The following is a 25,333-nucleotide window of genomic DNA, read 5'->3' on the forward strand; positions in this document are numbered from 1 at the left end:
GCACACCCTCATGAAGGTTACACACACAGGCGCACGCACACAGTGTGGCTGTGGCCTGTTTCTCCCAGGGCCAGTGTGGTAAATATTTCAGCTGCTTACATCTGGTCCATGCAAATGGAAACTCTGCCAGAGAGTTTGGCTAAAATATTCATGGACAGCATCTGCTGTGGCCACAGCCAGCCCACACATCGTGTGCGTGTGTGTGTCTCTGTGCATGCATACCCAATTCACCATCTTGTGTGTGTGCATGTGTTTCTGGTGTGTCCTTGCATGTCTGTTTGTCTGTGTGTGTGTTTGCATTTTGCATGCTTGAGTGTGTGTGTGTGTGTTTCCTGCTGGGGGTCAGTGATTCTTGCTGTGGGTGTGTGTCTGTCTCGATCTGCTCTACTACACAGCCAACAGCAAACTCTTCCTCCACCCCCCCACCCCCCTCACCACCACCAACCCCCACCCCACTCCACCGCACCCCACCGCCATTTCTCTTTCCCTTTTTCCTTCCATCCCACTCCATTTATCCCTCTTTCCATCCATCTATCCCTCGTTTCATTCCTCCCTCCCTTGTATTAGCACAGTAATCAGTGTTACAAGCCCCACCATGTAATGTCTAACGCACACACGCGTGTGCACGCACGCACGCAAAATCATGTTTAGCGGCAGGCCCAACAAGGCCGTTAGGGCCAGTAATGATATGCATGCAGAGATCATGACAACATCATTATGGCCACAGGCTGTTTATCTTGTTGACAGCTAGACCCTGTTCTGTGTGGATGTGTGCTCGCATGTGTGAGAATCCATGTGAGTGTGTTTGTGTGCATAGCCACACTCACCCCACCCCATTCTCTCTCTTAAGTGATTTATTGATGCTGGACTGAACTTCCACCCTTCCTTTTTCTTGCTCTTCCTCTCTCATGCTCTTTCTCTCATTCCTCTTGCTTGCCCACATCTCTCCCTCCCTCTACTCTCCATTTGTCAGCCAGCCAGAGTGCCCCCCTCTACTCCTGCCCTTCTCCCCTCCATCCTCTGAATCCATCACCCCCCACCCCAAGGGAGACACAATGATTTCTTGTTAGAGAGCTCCAACTACTAAATGACATCTTCAGGAGGGAGAGAGAGAGAAAGGGAGAGAAGGAGAGAACACGAGCAATCGAGAGAAAGAGGATAAAGAGGGGAGGACAAAATGAGAGAGGGGAAATAAAAAGAGGAGGCAGAGGAAAGAGAGGAGGAGGAGGAGGAGGAGGAAAAGGGCAGATTGGGTTGAGGAAATGACAGCCAATGAACGAAGGATGTAGGAGGGAGAAGAGAAATAGAAAGAAGAACAGAAGGAAGGCGGAGGAGGAAAATCGAGATTGGGAAGTGGTGGTGGTGTCGTGTGCATGTGTGTGTATGTGAGGTGGGGGTGGGGTGAGGTGGGAGTGGGGTGGGGGGCAGCAGCATGTCAAAAGCAAAGCGATTGAGATGGCGAAATGAACGAAGAGAAGGAAAGAGAGCAGACAGCAGGAAGGCAGTGACCTGATTTAAAGTGAAATTCAGCATGGACTGTATGTCTAGAAGGAGACAGAGGTGGAGACAGGGTGCACGGAAAATAGGGAGATAAAGAGAAAGAGAAATCAATCAAAGGAAGAGCGACAGAGATGGTGAAGAAATGGAGATTAAGCGCGGGGAGCATTAAAAAGATACAGTAAGACATAAATTGAAGGGAAAGGATAAAAAAAAGGAAGATGGGATGGAGAAGTAGGGCGACAGTGAGAGAATTGAAAGGACAGAGGGAGGGAATAACAGACGGGGATTTATGATGGGCAAGAGGGAAGGGCAGAGTATTCTCATCTGTCTGTGGTGGAGAAATGAATTCTGTTTGTGGATCCTATTAACACCTCCACAGCATAACACCGCTCTACGAGTCCATCACAGAGAGGATTGACATAGCAGGAGCAGAGACGGGAGATTTTCCTTAAAAAATAATTCTCACAGTTTTCGAGCTGATTGAGGGCAAAGGAAGGAAGAAGCGATAATACAAGAGGAAAATGCAAAGCTTCGAGATGGAGGGGGGTGGTGGGGGGTGGAGAAAGAGAGAATCCTGACTCACCTGTTTGTGCATTTCAATGTTAAGGCCGTAGGACATTTCGTAATACTGAAACAAAGGAGAATATCAGTTAATAGACATGAATGTACATAGAGAATAAGAGACTGTGGAACACAAGGTTAACCCAGGATGTTTTCTTTATATGTACAATGAAATCATTTCCCATGGATATACTGTAGGAAATAAGTCATCTGCTGAAAGATAAAACACAGACATTAACATAAAATAAACCCAGTTTATATTTTCCGGCAACTCTCATTAAAAGCTTTAAACCAATCAGGCTGTGATCAAACAGCCCAACAAATGCACTGCTGCAAACTAGGCTGCAAAGTCCAAAGTATTGTAAGTCTTGGCATTTTCGCAGGATCAATAGACAAACTTTAAGCCTAATTCAATAACACATAAAAAGTATATTTCTGTCTCACCTGAAAAACACAAATATTCTCTAGAAGTGTGTACCCAAGAAGAATACCTATTTTTATTTTCTCACACAAAAGAATTGAGACAAATCAACACTCCCAGACCACTCGCAACCTTTTCCATTGCTCCCAGTTTCCCGACGTTAGGCCAAGTGTGAGCACTCTGAAGTGCCCGCATGTCCCTAAAAGCTCATCACCACTAATTTCACCTTGAATCTGCTGAAAGTCAATGGCAATAAAACGACCCTGAGGCGTGTTTCGGAAGCCAGAAACCCAAAGCGGGGGAGGGAAATTGTCGCCGGGCAGAGGAAGGTGGCAGACGATTGCAATAATCATGTCTAATATGAGCTATTTGACCCTGGCTTTTACCCGAAAGTACAAGGAGCTGCGAGGAATGCACGAGGTGTTGAATGCCAGAGAGAGCGAGAGAGAAAGACAGGTAAGGATCTCTCTCTTTCACTCAGTCCCCCCTCTCCTCTTACAGAGATGGACCGAAAGGGAGAACATTTTAAAGTCAGATGCCTTGAAAAGTGGCAGGCTGACATTTGCTTTTCAGCGTGGCTGGTTGTGGAGAGATGAGATTGGCAGTTGGACAGCCAGAACAGGCTGGCAGGATGGGAGAGGAGATGGCAGGGGTCCTCTCTCTCCAGACATCTTTCCTGGCAGTTAGCGCACATGTGTGTGTTTGTGTGTGTGTGTCTGTGCAGGTGTATGTGTTTTTTAGCACAAGTCTCAAAGTGTGTAGGCGTGTGTATCTATGTGCTTTGTGTGCATGCTTTGCTGTGAGTGTGTGTTTTCAAGGCGCGTGTGCACGTTCCTCTGTGTGTGTGTGTGTTTGCCTGTAAGCCTCCATAAAAGACGCCTTTCCTGGCAGCTGGCAGCTCTGCTTGGCAATTGCTTTGCCAAGTTTCGTCTGTTGCTAAGCAACATCCAAACTCCCCCAAATCATCAGCCAGCAAAGAGACCTGGCCTGTGCTTGATGCCAGCTACCCCCTCCTCCCCATTGCTAAAACTTCAATCCCCCTCCCTGCTTCAAGCCCCCCGCTCTGTGCCAAGATTGCCACATAGCTCTTTTTTGGCACAGCGGGTTCTGGGCAGCATACACTCTGTAAGCTGTGGTTGTTTATGGCTCTGATCACAGGTAAATCAAGGCTGGAGGTTTGCAGACTAAAAAAACAGCAAAAAAAAAGAAGAAGACAAAGAGTTTTGGCCTTCCCTTTATCTGGAAAAAGATCTGCTGATCATGTATCCTTCACAATCAGTCGTAGCTCTAAGTAGCACAGCAGTAGAGGGACCGCTTTTACGCTTTGTTACTCTTGTTTTCATGCCCAGATTTACAGATATTTTCTGCTATTCAAATCACAGCCATGCATCAGCTTCTATAACTTGCTCTCATTTCTGTGATGAGATGCAAATGTTTCAGACTTAGTGGAATATCTGCAATGACTGGGCACATTACGCAACAGCACCAGAACAGACAAAGTGATCAATCAGAGCAGTGCTGGTGAGACGTCTAAGGTTCAGAGTAACGCCAGTTTTGGCGATCATTTTCAGCTCCAATCAATGAATAAAAAAGATCCCGACAGAGTTGAAATAAACCACCTTAAATTCACATTCAAGACAATTTTTAGACATTCATCACTTCTGCCAATCTGTTTCCTCCTTCGAGGAATATAAAGTATTTCTAATAAAGAGTTTTCTTATTGGAGAAAATAAACCACATTTTCGTTTTTCTCTAAACACAAACGTACCAGTACTTTCCCATCGAAAAAAAAAACTGTTAAAATTTGGATTTATTTTGTAGTTCGCTAATATGTGTTTGTGTGTGCATGTGTGGTCTTGTGTGTGGTTTTTGCTGGGTGTTGTTTGGCAGCTGTTAGCAGATGAAAGGGATTCAGGGGACTTGGCACTGCACTTGTTGTGAGTAAATGTGGAAAGATGTGTGTGTGTGTGTCTGTGTGTCTCACCATAACATAGTGTCTCTGGATTTCAGTCTTCTCTGTAGCCAGTTTCTCACACTCCAGTTTCAAACTGCAACACAGAGAAGAATGGAAACAATATAGGTTGGCCGTTTTGATTTGTATCACACTCCAAAATAGAAAATACACAGTGTAATTAGCAACATGACAACAAATTATTCCCTACTCAGTCTCTGCCCCCCACCCCTCCTGTTTCCATCATTCACTGGGGAGGAGGGAGCAGGGTGACCGGGGTGCTGACAGCCCATTATCACCTCAGAGCAGAGCAGAAATAGACAAAGTCACGCTCGGGGCCTGAAATTCAGCCAAGACTGCAGGTAGGAAGGCACATCCGAGGTGTCTCTCCCTCTTTCTCTTCTTCTTTTCTCCTTTTCAGTCTATCCATGTGCCATCCATTCATCCTCATTTTGTTGCTTTCCCATTTACCAGCCAGCCTGTCTGTCTTTGGATCTGACCGTCCCCTGCTTCACTTTGAACTGCAAACTTTGCCAAGTTTGACTGAAGTTGAAGTTTCTGTTTCAAGTGGGTCAAGTGTGGCAGTTTTGTTTCACTTGTCTGTGCGTATGTTCGGGACGTGACCTGTGTCTGTCTGTGAGCGTTTCGGGATGCTGGTTACTGCGAGGCCTGGCGTGGAGTCTAATGCAATCAAACACAAAAATGTATCTGAGGTGATAGCAGCCAAACACAGCTCCCATGTGTCCTATATTTCTGTCTGTCCTCTTCGTCTGCTCATCTCTCCTCACACCCAAACTGGTCCCCGATGTCTCCTAAATTTGGATGATGTCAGTTGCTAGACTTGCAAACACACACACACACACACACACACACACACACACACACACACACACACACACACACACACACACACACACCATTTCTAAATGCGCTCAGGTCTGAGCAAACAAACACCTTTCTTGTTACCTCTGCAGCACTCTCTTCATCTCCCGCACACAGAAATATACTGACCTCAACCCCCACCCCCAACACCCACACCCACCCCCCTCCCTCCAAAGAGAGCTAGTACATTTTGGGCCTGAGGCAGTTTACGCCAACTTGTTTGCGGGCAGCAGATAGATTGATTGGGGGGGTTGCGGTGAGGTGGGACATTAAAGGTGGGTGCTGCAGGAAAGAGTGTGCGGAGGTGGTGTTGGTGGTGATGGGGGGGGGGTCGTTTGGTGGAGGAAAATTAGAATATGATTAATACCGCAACATTACCCCCAGCCGCAACAGGTAATAACAGCCCCATCCGCTCCCTTTCTCCAGTGCAGCGTGCACACACACACATAATTGACTCATTTATCATTGCCAGTCAGTTGAGGAGAAGAGGGACGAGGGAGGAGATGGAGAGAAGCAGGACGCAGAGTGAGAGAGGAAGGTGGTGGTGGAGGAGGAGGAGGGAGGGCAGTGAGGATTAACCTCACCACCCCCACCCCGCCACTGCCACCCTATAGATTTTATTACACTGGAATTGCCTCTCGGCAGAAGTCACTCACAGCTGGGCTGGGAACTAATGCAACTCTCTGCAAGTACGTGTGTGTCTGTGTGTGTGTGTGTTTGCATGGCTTCCAGTGTGTTAATCATGACAAACTGGGGATATGCTTACAGAATAGCTGTGACCACAAACACACACAGAAACTGTCCACTGGCTCAGAGCTAAAGGGTGAATCCAGCGATTATCTATTAATCCTTAAAGTGCAATATTTGTCTATATAAGTTGAAATACAACACAATCATACCCATGAAACAACGGCCATAATGCAACAATTTCACGATTTTCAAAAAAATGAACACAATCACAATTTTCCAAAGTCATGAAAGAAAAACTAAAAGAGGGAATGCCACGTGAAATCATTTATGAGTGGTCTGATTTGCATTTCCCCTGCGCAGTTACCCATTTCTCCTGAGTGTTTCTTCTGAAAAGTACAAAACGAAAAAAAAAAATGATGATGAAATAATGATAATAAAAAATGACTCACTTCTTAACCAATTATCGTCAACACATTGTTACATATTGTTTTCCACTTTCTTTTGCTTCGTTTAATAAAGTTACACAAACTGATAACGTCCATCAGAACGAGTGCCTCCTTACTTATTTTAGAGAATTCACAACCAACAACTAAAAGACGATCACTAAATCAGCAAATGAGCAACAGTTAGTCATCCTATAAACCACTAAAGTCCAACCACCTCCATATCCCCGATCTACAAAATAATAAAAGAAAAACAAATATCCATGTAGCCACAAAGTCTTGCAATGCTGCTGAGCAATTTTTGGAGTGTTGTGCCAAAAACAAACGTATGCACATATACACGCCTACACCCAAACAGTGTGCAGATGGACAGCTCTTGTGCTTACAAGAAAGACCCCAAGGTCGTACTCAGAAAGCAATAACCATTCCCCAGAAAATGGACTTCAAGGATTGGAATTACTGCGCGAGTGTGTGTTGTCATGATGGGACTGTGGGAGCATAAAAGAGTTGGAGGGGGAGAAGAAAATGAGAGAGAGAGGGGAGGAGAGCGGTGAGCAGGAAGTAGACATTTCATGTCGAAATGATTGCCTGTAATAATTAGTCTTTGGCTCAGCACCATTTACTGCGAGGGAGGGAGAGAAGGTTTCCGAGGATGGAGAGAAAGGCACAGCGACACGCAGAGAAACCAAGATTGAGCGAGCGAACAAGAGAAAGAAGCAAGAAGAAAAAAGAAATGGGGTGTGTGTGTGTGTGTGTGTGTGTGTGTGTGTGCGCGCACACACACGTGTGTGCCTGTGTGGCATGGTGGGCTTGGTTCCTCCGATTTTTCACTGGCGGTGACAGGAGATAAGATGATCAGCCGAATGCGCTACAAATCTGCAGCCTGCCAGCCTTCAGACAGCTCTGTCAGTGCTGCTCTGCTACTGAGCACACACACACACACACACACACACACACACACACACACACACACACACACACACACACAAATGCTCTTTACGCACACACAGGGAAACACGCAAACTAACCACATAAAGCATGGGAGAAAATGGGGATGTGTGTGAGAACACACTAAACCAGCATATTAACCGAATCCACTGCATGTATGCAGGCGCACGGAAACATAACGTACACGTGAGCACAGACTGTACATACACCCACACACATGCACACGTAGCTGCTAAATAAACACAGCGAGGAACACACACACTCTAATGAGAGCCTACAGACAGTAAAGCATCTAATTCTGCACTTGGAGTAGAAATGCGCCGACTGCCTTTTAAGTCACCGTGTTTTAAAATTGGGCTTGTGGGTATTGCAAAAATGTCAACGCTTTCCTCTCTAGCATTTGTTTTTCTGAACAATACTTTTACTTTTCCTTCATTGATTTTTTTATGTTAAAGGAACAAAGGTATTTTCATATTTTCCCTCAATAACACGCTTGTCCATTGCTCCTGGTTACTTGAGGATATTTCTTTTCAGCTAAGGGAACAAGAGGAGCATTCTATTTTTCTTATGAGTGATCAGATTTGCTCTGTAAGCTAGTTGATGAATGATGGTAAATGATGAAACAGTAATTGTCAAATTATTTTTTCTTTTCCTGTGATAACAGATATTTTTTTCTGCACACATTGGGCAAGTGTCGCGTTAAAGACCATCAAAATCTTGACAAAATATTAATTTTCTCCTTCCACAAGCCAGTTATAGGTGTGGTCGAAAAATTTTCTCCCCAGAGGAGAAGACAGGAACGTGTGAAATGAGGCAGGAGTAGATTTACATTATAAAGCTTTTATCACATTGTATATATAACATTTAAATCCATTTACATTCAGAAAAGCGTAAAGACTGAGGAGTTATTTAATTGTTATATTTTTTGAAAAATTGCAAACATTAGCTGGTGCCAGGTTCACAGATGTTTAATTAATTTAGTAGTTAATATAAGCAAATATTTTAGGGATGCCCCCCCCCCCAAAAAAAACATTTGGGTTTTGAGCACTTTTGAATATTTCAAAGACCAGCTGAGAAAAAATGATGTGCGAACTGATTGTAACAAAAACTTATTGTCAAAGGTGTCAAGTGCCAAAAGCTGGCAGAGAACTTTTGTCTGTTACTTTAAATTTTTGTCTCAATTATTTCCTCTTGCAAATCACAGGGTAAACACCAAGTTCAGAGTGATATGAAACAAAGAAAGAACCATCAATTCAGATTACAAAGTGCTGCAGAAATACAGAATATTAACTAGTAATCCCAGCTTTAAATATTCACGCATATGCACACATGCGCGCACACACAAACACACACACACAGATGGGAGCAACTGCACCAGTGTAGTGCCTTTACAGTGTCAGGACCATTTAGCCTGCCAGCCTCCAGGTATGTGACTGTTCACTTTACATCTCATTAACTATTGATCAACCTTCCCTCTCTGCTCCGCCACAAAAACCTCCAGCCTCCGTCCCACTCTCTGTCTTCAAATACACACACTGTCTCTGAAACGCACAAACATACATACCAGGGACCCACCCAACTTGCCAGTGTACTCTTTCATCATCTCTCAAGGGCAAGTACAAGAGCACACACACACACAGACACACACACACGCAGATACACAAGCCAGGAACTTGTCACACAATAAGAGGCCAACTGTTACCCTCTATGCTGCTAGGCTTACTGTAAAGGCTCTTTTATAACTGTTTCTAACAAATGCACACACACAACCACACACTGAATTAAAAAGGGAGAGGTTGCATCACACAAACCAACCCACAAAAAAAAAGAAAAAAAAGAATCACATTAAGAAACCACAAACCCTCAGCCTGCCCTAAAGCAAATATAATTTTATCATTTGGTGAATGACAGTTAAACACAGGATACCCGTTTTATCCAATTATAACTGTAAACACGCACAAACACAACCTATCTATTTACATGCGCTGTGAAGACGTATTCAATTCAGGCCCACACGTGGTGGTGACAGTATATGTAAGTCGACTGAGCCTTACAGTATTCGGTACAGATGCAGCAATTCTGACATTATTGGCCGATACCAACATCTACGGCGTTTTTTGTTTTGTTATTTGTTCTGCCTTTTGTGCCAGTGAACCAAACAAAAACAAACAAATAAATAAATACAAATAAAAATTAAAAGATTATGGCTCATCTTTGAAAATCTACCAAGCTGAAAACCAATGCAGCACAAAAGTAAACACTGGCCACTGCCATTGCTAAATGTCATCGTATTTGCAGATTGACTGATGCCAGTGAACGCATCACGCGTCACCATATTTGTGCATCTCAACCTTCTAGTAAAGAGCCAACAGGCGTAGTTACTCTCTTGTGTTTGAGTACAAAGAGGTACAGCAAAAGCTTCTAAAGAAATTAAATATGCTTTATTCGGTGTTCATGCAGCACTGTATAATATATTGCCTAACAGAGGTATGCAAATGACAGAGTTGCTTAATTAGCGCTAATTAATTTTTTTAAACTTATCATTTGTGCCTATTAACATAAATGAAACAGTGAAAAGATTTCAGTCTGAGGACTGTCTCCATATGTCTTATCTCTGGGTTATGAATTATTGTCCAAACAACAATTCATAACCCAGAGATAATTTGTTGGACGATTTTTGAATTTTTACCTTCCTGCTCCACCTCACTGGATTTTAAATCAAACAATCAATATGTGATTGAAGTGCAGATTTTCAGCTTTAGTTCAAGGGGCTAAGAAGAATCCTTTGAGATGCTCTGATGCTGCTTGTTTGTGGGTCTCTCTGCATTCAGTTTTTTTATTTAATAAGTGAAAAGCTGCTCTGTGAGGTTGAGATCAGGCGACTGACTTTGCTATTTGATATTGAAGAATATTCTGTTTCTTTTCCTTGAGAAATTCGTTTGCACTGTGAAGCGTTGTCTGATCAGTTTTTGCAGCATTTGGCTGAATCTGAGCAGAGAGTATATTCCTGTGCACTTCAGAATGCATCCTGCTACTTCTATCAGCAGTCACATCATCAATAAACACTAGTGACCCGTTTCCATGCCATAACACTGCCTGTGCCATGTGTGATGTCTCCGATCATGAGTTGTTTGTCTTCTTCTCCATATTTTTTAGTGTTCCCATCATTCTGATTATGAAATAACAAGTAAACAAACCTCACATGGCTATGAAACAGCTCGTCAGTCAATTGTCCAATTGCTTTTGAGCCTGTGTATAAAAATGACCACAATTCTCCAACAGTTTATGCAAAATGATGTAAAACCCCTCAAAATTAAAGCTGAAAGTCCGCACGTGTCTCGTGATTGGTCGGTTTTAAAATCCTGTGTGGTCGTGTACGGAGGCAAAACTAGAAAACGTTATTTTTGTATAAGGCTCAATAATCAAACGATCGGTTGATTGTGAAATTATTACACGCATGCAGCACTGACTGTATGTGCGTCAGTGCCGCTATGTCGTATTTGGGCAGAGATGAGTGGAGGGGCTCTTTAGTGATGAGTGGCAGCATATTAGTGGTGAGTGGAGAGTCTATCTTACTCTGCAGACCACACACGCACACAGAGTTACAATGCAAGCACGTCTGCAGTCACCGAGAACAACGTGTGTGTGCGTTTGTACAGAAAGAAAATTACAGTAATGAGAGCTCTGTGTCAGCAGCTCCTCCCGTCTCCCTTCAGCCTGCTGATTACAGCCTGTTTAGATAGTTAGCACACACACACACACGTGCGTGCACGTACACACACACACACACACACACACACACACACACGCGCGCGAGCTGACCCAGCAATGACCCTCTAATTAATTAACTCTTCTCTTTCTTTAGGTTGCTTAGAAATCTTTCTCACTCGATCTTACCAACCACGTGCAGCACCTAAAAAAAAAAAAAGGGACACATAAATTTAGAAACGCGCCCTTACCACCCACCCATCCATCTATCCGCCCGCCTGCACACACAATGCACAGTTTCAGCTCATCAGCCCAAATCCCTTCCCACCATCTCTTTCCTGCCATCTAATCCGGCATCTATCAGAATTTGGCCACTTTCCCTGTGGCCAAAATACACAACTAAGCCTAGCTATTTCCAGACAACATCTATTTGTGTGTGAAGATAATTGGGGAGGCCCGTACATGTGTCTAAGCGTGTTAAGCATATGCATCAGATTGGGAGTCTGTCTGAATGGGTCAGTGTGTTTGTGTCTGTCTCCGTGGGCGTTCAGGTCATGTTTTCCCTGCAGGGTGAATAGCGTACAAGTGGATCTGATTACATGAAGGTGTAGCCTGCAATCAGAAGTGGTTCTGTGGTGCAACCTGTCTGCTGTTGGACTAAACAAGGCCACTGCTAATCATACTGATTGCCACTGTATGTATGTGTGCTCCTTTCAAAAACTGCTGCCAAACTGGGGGGGTAACCGAACCAAAAAGCTTCCAAGAGTTACTCAATTGTGAGAGGGGCAAGTGGCTTTATTGCACCACTTGGAATGGTAAAGTATTACTTCTAATTTTACTGCACGACAGTGGTTTTATGACCTCACAGTGGCAGATGGCTCAAGCGAGGCTGGCCTGCATATTTTGGTTACTTGGTGATTTTTGTGCACACTAACCCTATTTCCAACATAACTACACATTCAAGGTGGCAGGATTATTTTAAAGGTCTGTTGTATAAGACTGCATTAGATTTAGCTTGGTGCACCTAATAACTGCCTACTGAGATTAGCCCAAGTTCATCTTTAGTGTAATAAAATCAGAAAGCAATGCATTGTTTTGCTTTACATATGTTAAAATATAAAATTTGGTTAAACAAGTTAAACACCAATTAGATAATTGTGATCTTGGCTTTATGGTTAAATTTGATTGACTCTTCACTGAATAATTCATTTAAAATAAAAGGTTTACTCCTATAAGATAAATAAGCGGTATAGTTGTTTTTGTTCCTTAAACACAACACGAGGAGCAGCTCAAGTTTATTGTTGTTTGTACGCCAATTATGAGCGAGCCAAACCAGTCATTCCAATTAACAGATTCATCCCCACCTGCCAGATTAAACATGCACCCGACAGATACGTGAGAAGATGTCTGATAACACAAGCTGTTCCACTTGCAGAAACTGTTGCTATTGTTCCAAGCCGTGGTTACAGTATTAGTTTTCGGTTGTAGTCATATGCAGTGAATTAATCTGCTCTGATTCTTTGTGCTCTAAACATCCCGCAGGGCTGTTGGGAGAAACCTTGCAGGGTGGTTAAACAATCTTTCCTGGAAACCTGAACTGAACCCGCTAAAACAGCACGCCGACTTATCGAAACTGGACGACGCAGATAGAATCCCAATCCCGCTCTCGGTCGTGTTCTTAATCACATCATTAATTTATTGCTGATCCTGCTCAGCAGTTCTCAGTACCAGCACTTGCAAGAGGGCGATGCTCCAGGTGTTTTGTAACATGAGGTGTTATGCTAAGCTCCCTCCAGAGGAGTTCATCACCATGAGATTCAGAGGTAACTCGTGTTCAGTGAATGACTGGATCTGTCGCAGGGACAATGCAAATAACGAGGGAGGGGGGCTTGTTGCTGACAGTGATGACAAGGAGATAAACTGCGTCATCCATGCAAACAAACACATCAAAAACATACCATAAGGCTTGGACGTGGCCAGCATCATACCTCTAGCATTGCACTGAATGAGTGTGCATATGTGACAAGACTGGACAACTGGAGTAAAGATATATGTTTTTACTGGTTTGAGGTTAAAACAAACAGCACATGCTGCCTTCTTCTCACTGCTTCCTTTAGCCCAACCTGACTACTTTGCCCAGCTGTAGTTAAGACATTCTGATCCATGTGACCAAGTTATATTTATACATCGTTTACTCCAGTTGGTATTCATAATAAAAGTCTCATGACTAAAAAAAAAATGCTGCACAAACCAGAAATGAGAGAAACCAAACAGGCATTGCTAAGCCTCTTTAACTGGCCACGCTAATTACCGATTTTACATTTATCTTTATCAATGTGACTCTTATGCATCTCTATACAAACTTCATAGTCAATACAAAAATTAGCTGTATATTCGGAAGCAATCCACTTGAAAGTATTGAAATTTGTGTGTGTGTTTTTTTTCTCTAGATTTATACTTTCGAGCTTGCAGTGAACAAAACGGACAGTGAAATAAGAACAGACACACATGCAGGCAGTGGTGTGAACAGGGGTAACAGTAGCCGCAGGGGTTAGAGGGGCTGTGGACGGGGAGGGATGGGTGTACAAAAGAAGTTTGAAGTGGGACAGAAAGGGAGGGAGAGGAGATTCTGGCCAGCTATATCAAAGCAGGATGAGAGGAGAAGAGTTGGGAGGCGGGAATGACCCTGTGAAGGTGTGCCAAGAGAACAGAGAGAGGGAGAGAGAAAAGAGGGAGAAGGCTGGGACTGCACAGCCAGCCCAAATCCCACATTCAAAGGCATTCTGGGCACATTCCTGCGCATCAAGCACACCATACAGTCAGGCAAAAAGGCTAGATGTCAAAACATCACATAGCATTATCTTGCATTATTTCAGGCAGATCAAGTGTGTTTGCATGTGTATGGCATGGGCGAGAGAAACAATTCCAGTGTGTCGCCTGGGAATAAAGCTGAGCCTGCCTCAACTTCTGACACGACACTTTACTGCACAGTCATGTGGCAGCACTGAAGATGCTAATTCTACTATTTAGCCCTCTGCTTTTCACACAGATAACAGCATGGATGCTGCTGTGATCCAGAGTTGTAGTTCCTCCAGTAAAATAAATCACCGCAGTCTTTTAGTGACTGATAAGCTTTAAACTCATATATTTAACACCAAAACAACACCTTTGCGTCACCTTACTCCATCATTTTTGACTAATATCTGAAACAACCTGTTTTCTGGTAAACTGCATTTCCTCAGTGAGACATGAGCCACTTTAAGGTGATTTTCAAACAAGCAGCAAATATTGGGAAGGTATATTTAAGTTTTGTTATTATGCAGGCTATATTTAAACTGTTCTTTGATAGAAAATGTTGCAGACTTTATGCAGCTGGGACCAGTGTTAAAATGTCATGCAGCTGTTGTCCATTCCAATGTGAAATTTACAGAGAAGTGATCAGACATGAAGCTTTCACATGATCATTTAATTTTCGCCGTGAATGCCCAGGGCACTGGAAGCGAACGGCATTATGCCCTAAAAAAGCACAAACAGACTGCAAACAATACTGAAAACTGCTCCACACCCACCTGTGGTACTGGGTCTGAAGGAACTGAAACTCCTCCTTGATGCGGTCCAAGGTTTCTGGGTAGGTCAGTTTCAGTGACTGGGGCGTCCCCGAAGCTGCAGCCGCCGCCGCCGCCGCAGCTGCCACCACTGACGCAGAGGATCCCGGGGGTGCCTGTAGAGGTGCCTGAAAATACAAGAAATATTTATTAAAAAGATTGTTGGAATTAAATGTCAAAATCGCATCATTCCCGGTGTCCTTGAGGAATTTGCTACAGTGAATGTTATCAAAGAAGCAAAGGAAGGAATAATCGTGAGCACCGTATCTATCCTCACGTCTGTGAGGAGCTGCTGAATATAGAAATACTGTTATTGCCAGATGTGAGCGGGTCAGCAGAATAGGGTGGAGAGACACAAGAGCTTCTCAGCCAAATGAGCACACTTTGTTTAATTGCAAGTCTGGGTAGAAGAAAAAAGAAATAAAGGGCAAAATAGAGCAGTGGGGGTGCAGAACAGGGGAGGAAAAGGACCCCATCGTGGCCAAAGACCCCTTCCAACCCCTGTGTATAGTCTCTCCTCTCTGCGGGATCCAGAGCAATTAGGAGACTACAACCATAGGGGTAATGCTGCAGGACAGGCAGACAAAAGGGGGCTAAGAGCAGGCCTAGGAGGGTGGTCGGGGCTGTCAGTCCATTTGTCTGTCTGTTTGGCTCTCTCTCAAAATAACACAAAATAACAGAGGGAAGAAGCAGACAGCCGGTTCACAAGCTTCTTGACTGTCATCTAAGATGTAAATTTTTAGGTTTTAGCACTTAAAAAATTATATCCAACTAAAGCGTAGTACTAAAACTTATATTTGGTAGGCCACAGATTTTACTCTACATAGCGCTGCTTAATAGATACATTTAAAATCTGAAACAGCTGACGATATTTTGCCGTTTTTAAAATCAGGGGTTGTACAGACAGACTTGGAATGTTGAATTTTTTAAGCTTTTTCATGATATAAATGCAGATTTCTTCTCTCTTGAAAAGAATAAACCAAAAGTTTGGGCAGTGTTACAATTCCAACCCAGGCAGATACGACTTGTCTACTAGTGCCACACACATTGTGTTTACCCTGCGGCATTATTTTCTCCTTTGAGGGTAGTAGAAGAGTGCAACTCATTTTTCTCTTATATGCATTCTTAACTGGTAGTCATGTAGCTTTGCTACGTTTTGTCTCGCTGCCTGGGGATTTGCAAGGAAGTACTCAAGTTCCCTGTGCAATGTGGAATATATATGCTGAATGCAAAGGGAGAAAGCTGTGCTCACACCTGCATTCTGTCAAACCCATGCATATAGCAGACTGTGTGTTTAAGTTAAACACATGCAGGGTTAAACATTTTTGCTTGATTCCACTTTTAACGATATACCTTCCAGATTACATTATATATGCTATCCTGTCTTCCAAGCCATCCGGCTGGAATTTCTCCATTTCTGAAAGTTTTGAATTTATATGAAACAACAAATAAAACCACACTGAAGGGATAAAGTGACTAGATAAAAAAAATAAACAAAATCTAGATATCCTTAGCCAGTTCCACTTATGCGATGTAGTTTAATTACACCATGCCAATTAGGACATCACAGTGTGTCCAAAAATAATAAGCTGCCCACCTTGTCATCAAATAACCTACAAGGTTATTTCACTGAGTGTAGGATTGTGACAATTTTTAATTTGGTTTCAAAAAATTACCCCACAAATCCTGATGTTGTACAAATCAGCAGTGTCTGTGATGCATTAATGATGTATAATTAAAGGCTTAATTACAACATCGCTCAGCTACAATGCAGCGAAACAGTGTGTAAAAGATGTTAAATAAAAACGTGCGTGTCCACATGTGTGCAGACGCATGAAAGAAAGACACACCAAGGGAGGTTTGCCAGCAGGTGAAACATTATCTGAGGAAAGGAAATTAAATACGGGGAGTGCAAGGACAGAGAATAGAGATGAAATTGGGAGGAGAATTTAAAGGGGGGGGAAAAAGGTAAGACTGATGAAAAGTAAAAATGGACAGATAAGATGGATGAGACTATTTTTGGAGATACACAGAGAAGAGGTGAAGGAGGAAGAATTTTCTAAAAGGAGATTTAAATGGAGAAGAGAAAGGGAGGAGAAATGGAACAAGGAAAAGGAGAAAAGAGAAGAAATGGAAGGAAAAGAAAAATGGCTGATAGAAGAGGGGCTGTGGCCTCATTGTTCCTCTTTCTTTCTAACAAGCTGCTCTCAATCTGTCGGCCAGATCCCCCTCCTAGAGCACAGAAAGCCACACAAACACGTGTGTGCGCACACTCCGTTTTCCCCTTACACACTCAAACCCAGTATTACAAACACTCACCCCCACAAAACACACACATTTTGTCGGTCACACATACACACTCCCCACACTCCTCTGATTAAACGCACACACTCCGCTCATTCTCACGCGCGCACACAGACACATGCGCACACACACTGAGAGCAATTACTCTTCACAAGAGGAAAAAAGAACACCAAGGCCATGGCCATTTTATAGGACAGTGGAAGGTGTAAGAAAGAGGGGACTATCCTTTTTATCGCTCTCCTTCCTCCTCTACTTCCCGTCAACATTTTCTGGACTTTAAAAAAAAAATCACCCATTTTACCTCATATTCATGTCTTCAGAGGACAGGTGAGAGGAGACACTGTGCCTTCTTCAAAAAGAGAGGCTTTTCCCCCTCCCAAAATAAGGAATCTACCATTCCCCTCTTATGTAAAATTCCAGTCTGTTGTTTTTTTTTTGTTTGTTTTGTTTTTTTACACTGATGCACATCCAGATGTTGCCTGTGAAACACTAAAGCATCCATCCTATCACAGCATAGCATAACGTCCTAACTCCTCTCCCACGAACCAGTGCTCTTAGTCTGTCCAAACCCCTGATCTGGCAAACAGCTGAGCAGGCTTAAAAGTGAGAGGTCAGACCATTAAGCTGACCTGGTAACCTCTGGGAATAGATCTAGGCGGGGAGCCTCACCTGATAATCCCACGGTCGGTTATTCCCTCCCTCCTCTGCCGTGTCCCAGGCTCGAAGGCAAACAAGAGACATGCCGTCTGCCCTTGAACAAAGCTTACATAGGCTGAAAATCACTGTTACACAATTACAGGCTCGATCTTTTTGCGTGTGATACAATTGTGAAGTCAGGTTCTGTAATACTGGGCAGGGATTGCGGGAGGTTGGATGGCAAGGAACAAGGAAGGAAAGCTTATCTCTGTTATGATCAGAGATCATCTGATTACTCAACTGTTCAGTTAAATCATTAGGAGTCTGCTAACATTCTTGTGTAGAGAGAAAAGTTAAAGTTAGAGGTCCAGGACCCCAACTTGCGACCCCATCAGATTAAATGTATATGCAAACACATATTCGTCACTAATCTTTGTCAGTACTGAAAAGCCTAGTTCAGTTTCACGGATTTAAACAAGATGTTTCCTGGAAGAGGGCACAGCCATCCCTAAAGACAATCCAACAATGTAGCCCGACAATGCAAAGACAAGCAAAATTATAAACGTATGAATAAAGGAGAATAACACAAATTAAGCTCCCATTAAAAATCTGATGTAAAGGGACCGTTACCAGTGTGGTGTTTTCTGAATTATATCATTCCTGTTTTTATTTGAGTTACCTCAAATTGCACCACGAGCAGCAAACCGCTATGACCTCACATCCTTGCACGAACCCCCACGCTCTCAAGCAAACATGTGCAATCAGACTCACAGATGAGACAACACACCCACACATGACCATTATAAACATTAAGTTTTCCACAAGTATTTACAAGCACATATGCACTTCATTGCATTCACACATGACTGCAGCTCCAACGTCAGTATCAGCGGAAACCTGCAAGATGTGTCTCCGTCCTCGCTACTCACGCTGACCTACAGTGATGCAAAATTCACAAACGGAGCGGAAATAGTGCCGTCGCTGTCATGAGGTGCTCGTGTCCACTCTGAGGAATGCTTTTCAGGGTCTTCTTTATAAGGATGCAGGTAATTAGGGAAGGAAGAGATTTCCCATGGACAAAAACAATAACTTTTTTTTTTTTAACTGTAGTCTTCACCACTAAAAAATGTGTTTTTCCATATGCACAATCCAAGAAAGAAAAAATAAAAGATTTGACTTCCACACTGCAAATCCTGAATAGTGCCTTTGCAAAAGAATGCAACCAACGCCAATATTTACACTGCAGCAAAACATGTTCAACTTAAAAATAAGCCTGCTCACAGTAAAACAAGATGAAGAGTCTTGAATGACCCTAGCAGTTAGGTGAGACATTGTCTGCACGACAGTGTCGGCAGTTAGCGGATATCTTTACCATGTCCACCTTCATTGTGTGTTAGCCTGATTACATTTTCCAATCAAAAGTACAACTCTGTTTGCACAAGAAATGATGCTGTAGATGTAAACAAAACAGAAAGAGTGGATTTGTAAATCAATAACACAGCATTTTCTTTAAAACGTCACCATTTTATCATAATTGAATATTATGTGCTGATTTGAAAATTTAATGCCAGAAAACGTTTCAAAAAAGTTTAAAATGTGGCAAGTTTGTGCAAGGTGGTGCGTGGCCTAGTTTTTTTTAAAGCTTTTGTCATATTTTTCGTTTCATAATGTGCCAAATGATTTCTGTGGGTGGCAGATCTGGGCTGCAGGTAAACCAATTTAGCACTCTGACTCATACTTTCGAGCCACGGTGTTGTAATAGAGGCAAAACGTGATCTGGCATCATCTTGGCGAAATAGAAAAGGCTGTTCCTTCTTGGGTTTTTTTTGTTGTTGTTTTTTACCCAAACCTGTGGGTGCAGCTCCAAATTATGTTTTCAGGAGTGTCCCTGAGACCATGTGTGGACTTCCGTTACAGAATCATGCTTTAATGCAGTGCCGTCTGAATAAAAATCACAGAAATTCAGTATTGGTTTTCAGTCTTCAGCCTTGCATACAGAGATTATTCCAGATACGGTTTCAGATTTAAATCCAAATTCTTTGAGCAGCTTAACAGAATCACCTTCCTAATAAAACCATAATCTTAAACTCAAAAAGATGCTATATTTCATAGAAAGTCCCATTTTGAACATTCAATCTGTATTTCGTTACATTTTACATAGTATCCAGGCTCTTCTGGGTAGTGGGTTGGAAACGAGCTATAGCTGAGACTTACTGAAACATTATAAGTATGAAAGAGAGCATATGGCAATATTCTGACTTAATGCCACTAGAAAAAAAAAGTCAGGAGGTCAGGAAAATGATTGAAATCCTTCTTGAGGGGAACAGCAATGTAACAATGTAGTCAATAAATTTGTTTCCACAAATAAAATATATAGACAGGAACATAATAACACCAGTGAAAGTCAGCAGGATTCACTGCTGGGGAGGCATAAATGTCAACAAAATTTCATTTTCATCCAGCCAGGACTTAATGAGACATTTCAGGCTGGACCGACACCAAGTGGCGGACCAACCGACTCATCCCTCGAGTCACTCTACTTGCATGACTGAAAAAAAACCCTTGCCAAATATATGTTTAATTGTTTCATCGAATGTCGATCCCTCCGTCTGTCTCCTACAACTGGGAAAATAATTTACTGCTGCCTCCCCTCATATAGCTCATTAGTCAGGCTACTAATTACACCGCTTACCCACAGAGTCGATCAGAGTAAACACCCACCAAGCTCTCTCTTGTTCTGTCTCATCTGAATACCACCAAGGACGCAATGACAATAGGTCTAACCCAGAACAGCATGTCCGAATGCGTATCTGTGTGTCGCCACCCCCACACCTACTCATCTCTGAGGGCCACGAAACATGTCGATATCCTGTCCTCTCAAAAAAGCTTTTGAAATTAAAGCCTCTTATATGAAATTATTCAGACATGACTGTCAACATTTGACAGTCATTTGCATTGTTAAAACAGCGTGTAGGGTGGAAGAGAAGTTGCCCCCACACCTCTGCCCCCCGCCACCTTCCATCGAGTAGGTCTCGGTGCTGGAGAAACCTGCTGGTAATCTCTCAATGATTCCTCTTCTTACAGGGGAGGGGTTGCCAGGCACCTGTTTCATTAGTGCCACACATCTTTCTTTCTCAGTTTTCTTCTCTCCCACCACCACCACCAGCACCCCCCCACAACCACCTCCTCATTCCCGTCTCCTTCCTCCCGCAAGCCTCGTTATTCAAATTTCCCTGCTGTCAGCCCACATTAGCAAAGCGCCACAGTTTGCCTGTCAGCTGGCTTAATTGCTGGAGGTGCCTTCTTTTATTAGGTAACCCCCTCAGCTCGTTTGTTCCTTCCGCCGAGACACATCGCCACAACAGCTTGTATAAACCTGAAATCCCTTCAGCCTCTTTTCCTTCATTTTCCTCTACCTTTTCTTTCTCTCTCTAATCGCTGGCTGAGCAAAGCAGGCGAGCTGCAGATCGATAGCCACGCTCTCACCATAGGACAACACTGGTGATAAAGAGCTAAAAGCATGCTAGGACTACGGAAGTGGGTCTTGCTTTATGCTAGCTCCGAGGGAGGAGAGCCGAAGACTCGTCTCTCTGACCTTTTCTTTTTTTTTTTTTGCATTTTACTCTCACTGTAGATAAAATTAATTCAGTAAGAAATACTCCTTGCTTGGTGTTAGTGGATAATAAGGAGATATACGAGTGAAAATGCATGCCTCCTTTTGGTCTCAAAAGCAAAACAGTGATTCGAAAATGATGTAGACCTTATGATTGAAGCAACAAGAGATGAAAAAGCCAGAATTTAAAAACACATGGCGCTCCTCCTGCAGCTCTCCCATCTATAATCTAAGCCCCTCCTACCAGACAAGCTGGGGCATAAGCCCTAAAATACTTCTGCTGATTTCTGGCCTCACACTGGATTTGAACCCCAGGCTTCCATCAGGCACATCTTTTTTCATTATGTTTGTCTGTTATGCTACTCTAGACTAACTACCAGACCTAAAAAAACAAATGTCCTTAGCGGCTCAAGCTTTACTCAACAAACTGTGAAAAGAGAGACCAAAGGAGATCCAGAACTCTAATTCCTGTTGTCCCTGCTCTTAAATGTGCTGGGGTGAATTGTCATCAGTGAGGTAATGAGTTAGGCTGAAAAAGAAATGTTTTATATTAATCAGCAATAATGTCACCTTCACAGAAGTCTAAGATATTTCCATCTAGGATGTTGTGTTAGATTTGCTAACTGATGCCTGTGGTTTCCGGAGAGACCTCAGGTGAGTTTTCTATCAGTGCATCTAACATTAGACAATACTAAATGGATAATAGACATTTTTAATCAGACATAATGACTTAAACTAATAGAAACCAACCCTCCTCCCCTTAGACCAGGACATTGCTTAGGATAAAATGGCAGGTAGGTAATTATGTTATTGCCCCTAAACTCTGATAATAAAAGAATCAGTAAAACTCCTGTTTTCTCCAAACAGATGGACAAGGAATACCTGACATCTAATTAGCCATCCAATAATCATCACATTTATCTTACATGTCAATAATGTATATTAGATGGGTAGGGTCAGTACAGGCCAGAACATGAGGAAGTTTCCTATTTAAATATATTTTAATATTATGTTTCTGATGTTTTTCTTCTTTGTGTTTGTGCGTGTTTATGCCGCTGTGGCAGATCTGAAAGAACACTAATGCCCTAAGACAGCCAGACATGCCTGCCATGACCTATGCACTTCTTTCCTATTCTGTTTTTGGCACCGCTTGGACCCTAAAATAATCTGAAAACAGACACTGAATTCTTCCATGTGGTGTTAATGCTATTTTGGCATAGGGATCTAATTTGTGCACATAATTTTACTTTGATTAGCTGGTGAAAAGTTCAGCCCTGGCATGCAGAGGGTTCATTTTCCAAGATGTGCAAGACGTGTGATTGAAAAGTTAATTTCTGATTTGCCTCTTGCACTTTACAACAGTATGTGCATATATTTTTTTGAAAGGTAAGAGTCATTTCTAGTAGAATATTTGAAGCTCGTGATTACTTCTTTATTTGAAAGAAGGAAATCGGGAAAGAAGATCTGTTGTAAGAAGCTCTCACGATTCAGGTTATTTTACCTGCTGACTGGCAGATACAACCGCAAAGTCTCTTTCTTAGAATGTGAAAATACATGCAGCATTTTACAGTCACCATTTGGCAACTATACATGTCGGAATACATGACTGCGTGTTTGTATATTATATGGGTCACTTCCTTCAGAGCACACCAATATCCAGTGATGACAGGTTACTGCCAGCCTAGCATTTCAGAGATTAAACAGTTTGCTGGGTTGAGTGGCCCTTCACTCCGAGGTGCAAACAAGAGCCGCTGATGGCCGTAGACTTCCTTATGACGGCTGCCTCACATGGTACCGTTAAGCTCTGTGGAGAGTTCAAATCAAAAGGGACCGCTGCCCTAAACATCCCACCCAGACCCGCCGCAGTCTGCTACTCTCACCCTGGGACGCCTGCCCATACATTAAGATGTGGTTTCTTAGCTCTCACAGGAACACAGTGAGGAGAGGCTGGATGAGAGGGATTGGGTTTACAGCGCAAACCACAGACCCACAGTCTGCCTCCTGCCCTGCCTTCCTGCACTCAGCTATACTACAAGCACAGCTGCTGCTAGTGTGTAATCTTTCTGCATGTGCTGTATGTTTGGGACGGGGGCTCCAATAATGTAGTCTTTCCTACAAGGAAGTATAGGTTGAAATGTTGAAATAGACATGATGGCAAACCCACAAAAATCCAACGATGTCTTTCTAGTCTCCACCTGCTTGACTGGATTTGTGAAACGATAATTACAATGGCGTACACACACATTCCCATGAACTTTTCAATACAAGGGACGTGAATGTCAAAACACTGTCAGGGGTGGGGTGCAGGGTAGCATGACTGAGGGATGTAGAGGAGGGTTAGGCAAATGAGCAGGTCTTAATTGATACTTCACACAGCTGGAGGACCAGTGTTTATGTATTTCAGCCTGCTCAAAAGCTCTCCACATAAACTCCACTAAAGCAAATTAAACCCATGCAGCACAGATTTTCTGTCCTAACCTTGCAGAAATCTATCTCAAAACACAAACACCTTGTCATTTTCTCTTTTCGTTTATTTGATTTGATTTTTTTTTAGCCCACGTGCTGTTACTGAGATCGTTTGGCACTAGCGGTTATCTTCTTGAAAAGGGTTTATAGTTTCCAGCATCACATCAGTAAATCAGGGCGATGAATCACTTGATATGATGGGAGGGAAAAAAAAGCAAAAGCAGAATTTGTAAAAACAATGAGTGGCACTTGAGAAGGGCAGGCCATTAAGGGAAGGTGACATGCCAAGCTGACTCACTTCCCCCCCTCATGGTTCACGAGGAAAGCAGAAACAAACACACACACTTCATCATCTGGGTCAAGTATGGAGATGGGAGGCTCTGCGTTTCTGGTGGTGGCCACCAAGGACACGAGATTTACACACAAAGGCAGTGGGTAAAGTTGGACGTTGTGTGAGTGGGGCTTTGCCTTACTGACAACAATCTTCCTGACCTTCACAAGACAAAGCCTACACCCAGCGTTAGTAACGAAGGCAAATAATATATGTTCTAGAGAAGAGCCTGAGGAGAATCACACTTTCCATACAAGAGAGTCCCCGGAAATACACACTGAGGACAAAAGACAAGCAATTTTGACTTGCACTTTCTCGTTAAGGGTCAAAAAAATGTTTCAATCACACTGAATTTAACTGCTACTCAGTCTGATACAATTATCTCAATAAGCGCGTGGTTACATAGTAGCTAGCTTACTTACCGGTGGTCGGTTCTGGGGAAACATTGTAGCCGCCGACTTGTGAGTCTTTGCGTTTATTTTTTTGTCCTTTTTCCCCCCTTTTCGGTGCCGAAAGCTTCGTCGAAAAATACGAGCAGTCGATGTACTATTGTTGGGCTCACAGAGGCATTTGGCCGGATTTCAAAGATAATAGTGAAGCTAGCCTCGACTCGCTCATTCCTCGCTTCAAGACTCCTTTGTTCTGGGTTATATCTCCAACCCCACACCGCACCGCGCTCGACGAGTAGTAAGGACGGGGAGAGGAGGAGAGGGAGAAACACCCGGTCCAAGGAAGCTCTCCTCCAAGTCCTCAACTTCACGCTTCCAGCAATTACGCTGAGGCAAATTGTTTCCCTCCTCTTCGATAAATATATATTTAAATATATATATTCGCCGTCTGTAGCGTAAAACGCCAGAGAAGGAATGGGGGAAATGTGGTTCGCTTGTGGCTTCGGAGACGGACACACCACCAGCACACTGAATGCAGCCGCAGCCTCTTTTGTCTCGCTCGTTGGCCTGCACTCTTTTCACACACAACACTCCCAGTCCCTCACTTCTCTCACTCCCCCCTTGCTCTGATCCTCAATGGGACATTACATATGAGTAGCTTTCTTTGAGGAAGGGGGGGCTGGGGGGACCTTAAGACACAGTTTGCTTCACAGTTATCAGCCTTAAGATTTTCTATTGTTCTTTTAACAGAATGAAATATTGCACATATAGCCTATGCAGGATATAAATAGAGGGCAAATCAGAGCATTTACACAATGCTGTTCTTCAAACAGCCTGATGATATTTGCCAAGAAACCTTAGCATGTCTCTTGTTAGTGATGCACC

General features: G+C 43.1%; 1 protein-coding gene across 6 annotated transcripts in view; it reads right to left on the minus strand.

The window, feature by feature from the left end:
• Positions 1-25,039, minus strand: part of tle2a (TLE family member 2, transcriptional corepressor a) — a 35,712-nt gene extending 10,673 nt beyond the window's left edge. For 5 of the 6 annotated variants that reach the window (XM_039606220.1, XM_039606219.1, XM_039606218.1 and 2 more), the window contains exons 1-4: positions 24,482-25,038; positions 14,674-14,837; positions 4,467-4,530; positions 2,084-2,128 (exon numbers count right to left, since the gene is read on the minus strand). In XM_039606220.1, coding sequence (XP_039462154.1) covers positions 2,084-2,128; positions 4,467-4,530; positions 14,674-14,837; positions 24,482-24,505 — 297 coding nt within the window. In that variant the 5' untranslated portion in view covers positions 24,506-25,038. Of the gene's footprint in view, positions 1-2,083; positions 2,129-4,466; positions 4,531-14,673; positions 14,838-24,481 lie in introns of all 6 variants that reach the window. The other variant, XM_039606216.1, reaches the window with a different exon arrangement.
• Positions 25,040-25,333: the final 294 nt, after the last annotated feature.

Source organism: Oreochromis aureus, linkage group 23 (genome assembly GCF_013358895.1).
Source record: "Oreochromis aureus strain Israel breed Guangdong linkage group 23, ZZ_aureus, whole genome shotgun sequence".
NCBI lineage: Eukaryota > Metazoa > Chordata > Actinopteri > Cichliformes > Cichlidae > Oreochromis > Oreochromis aureus.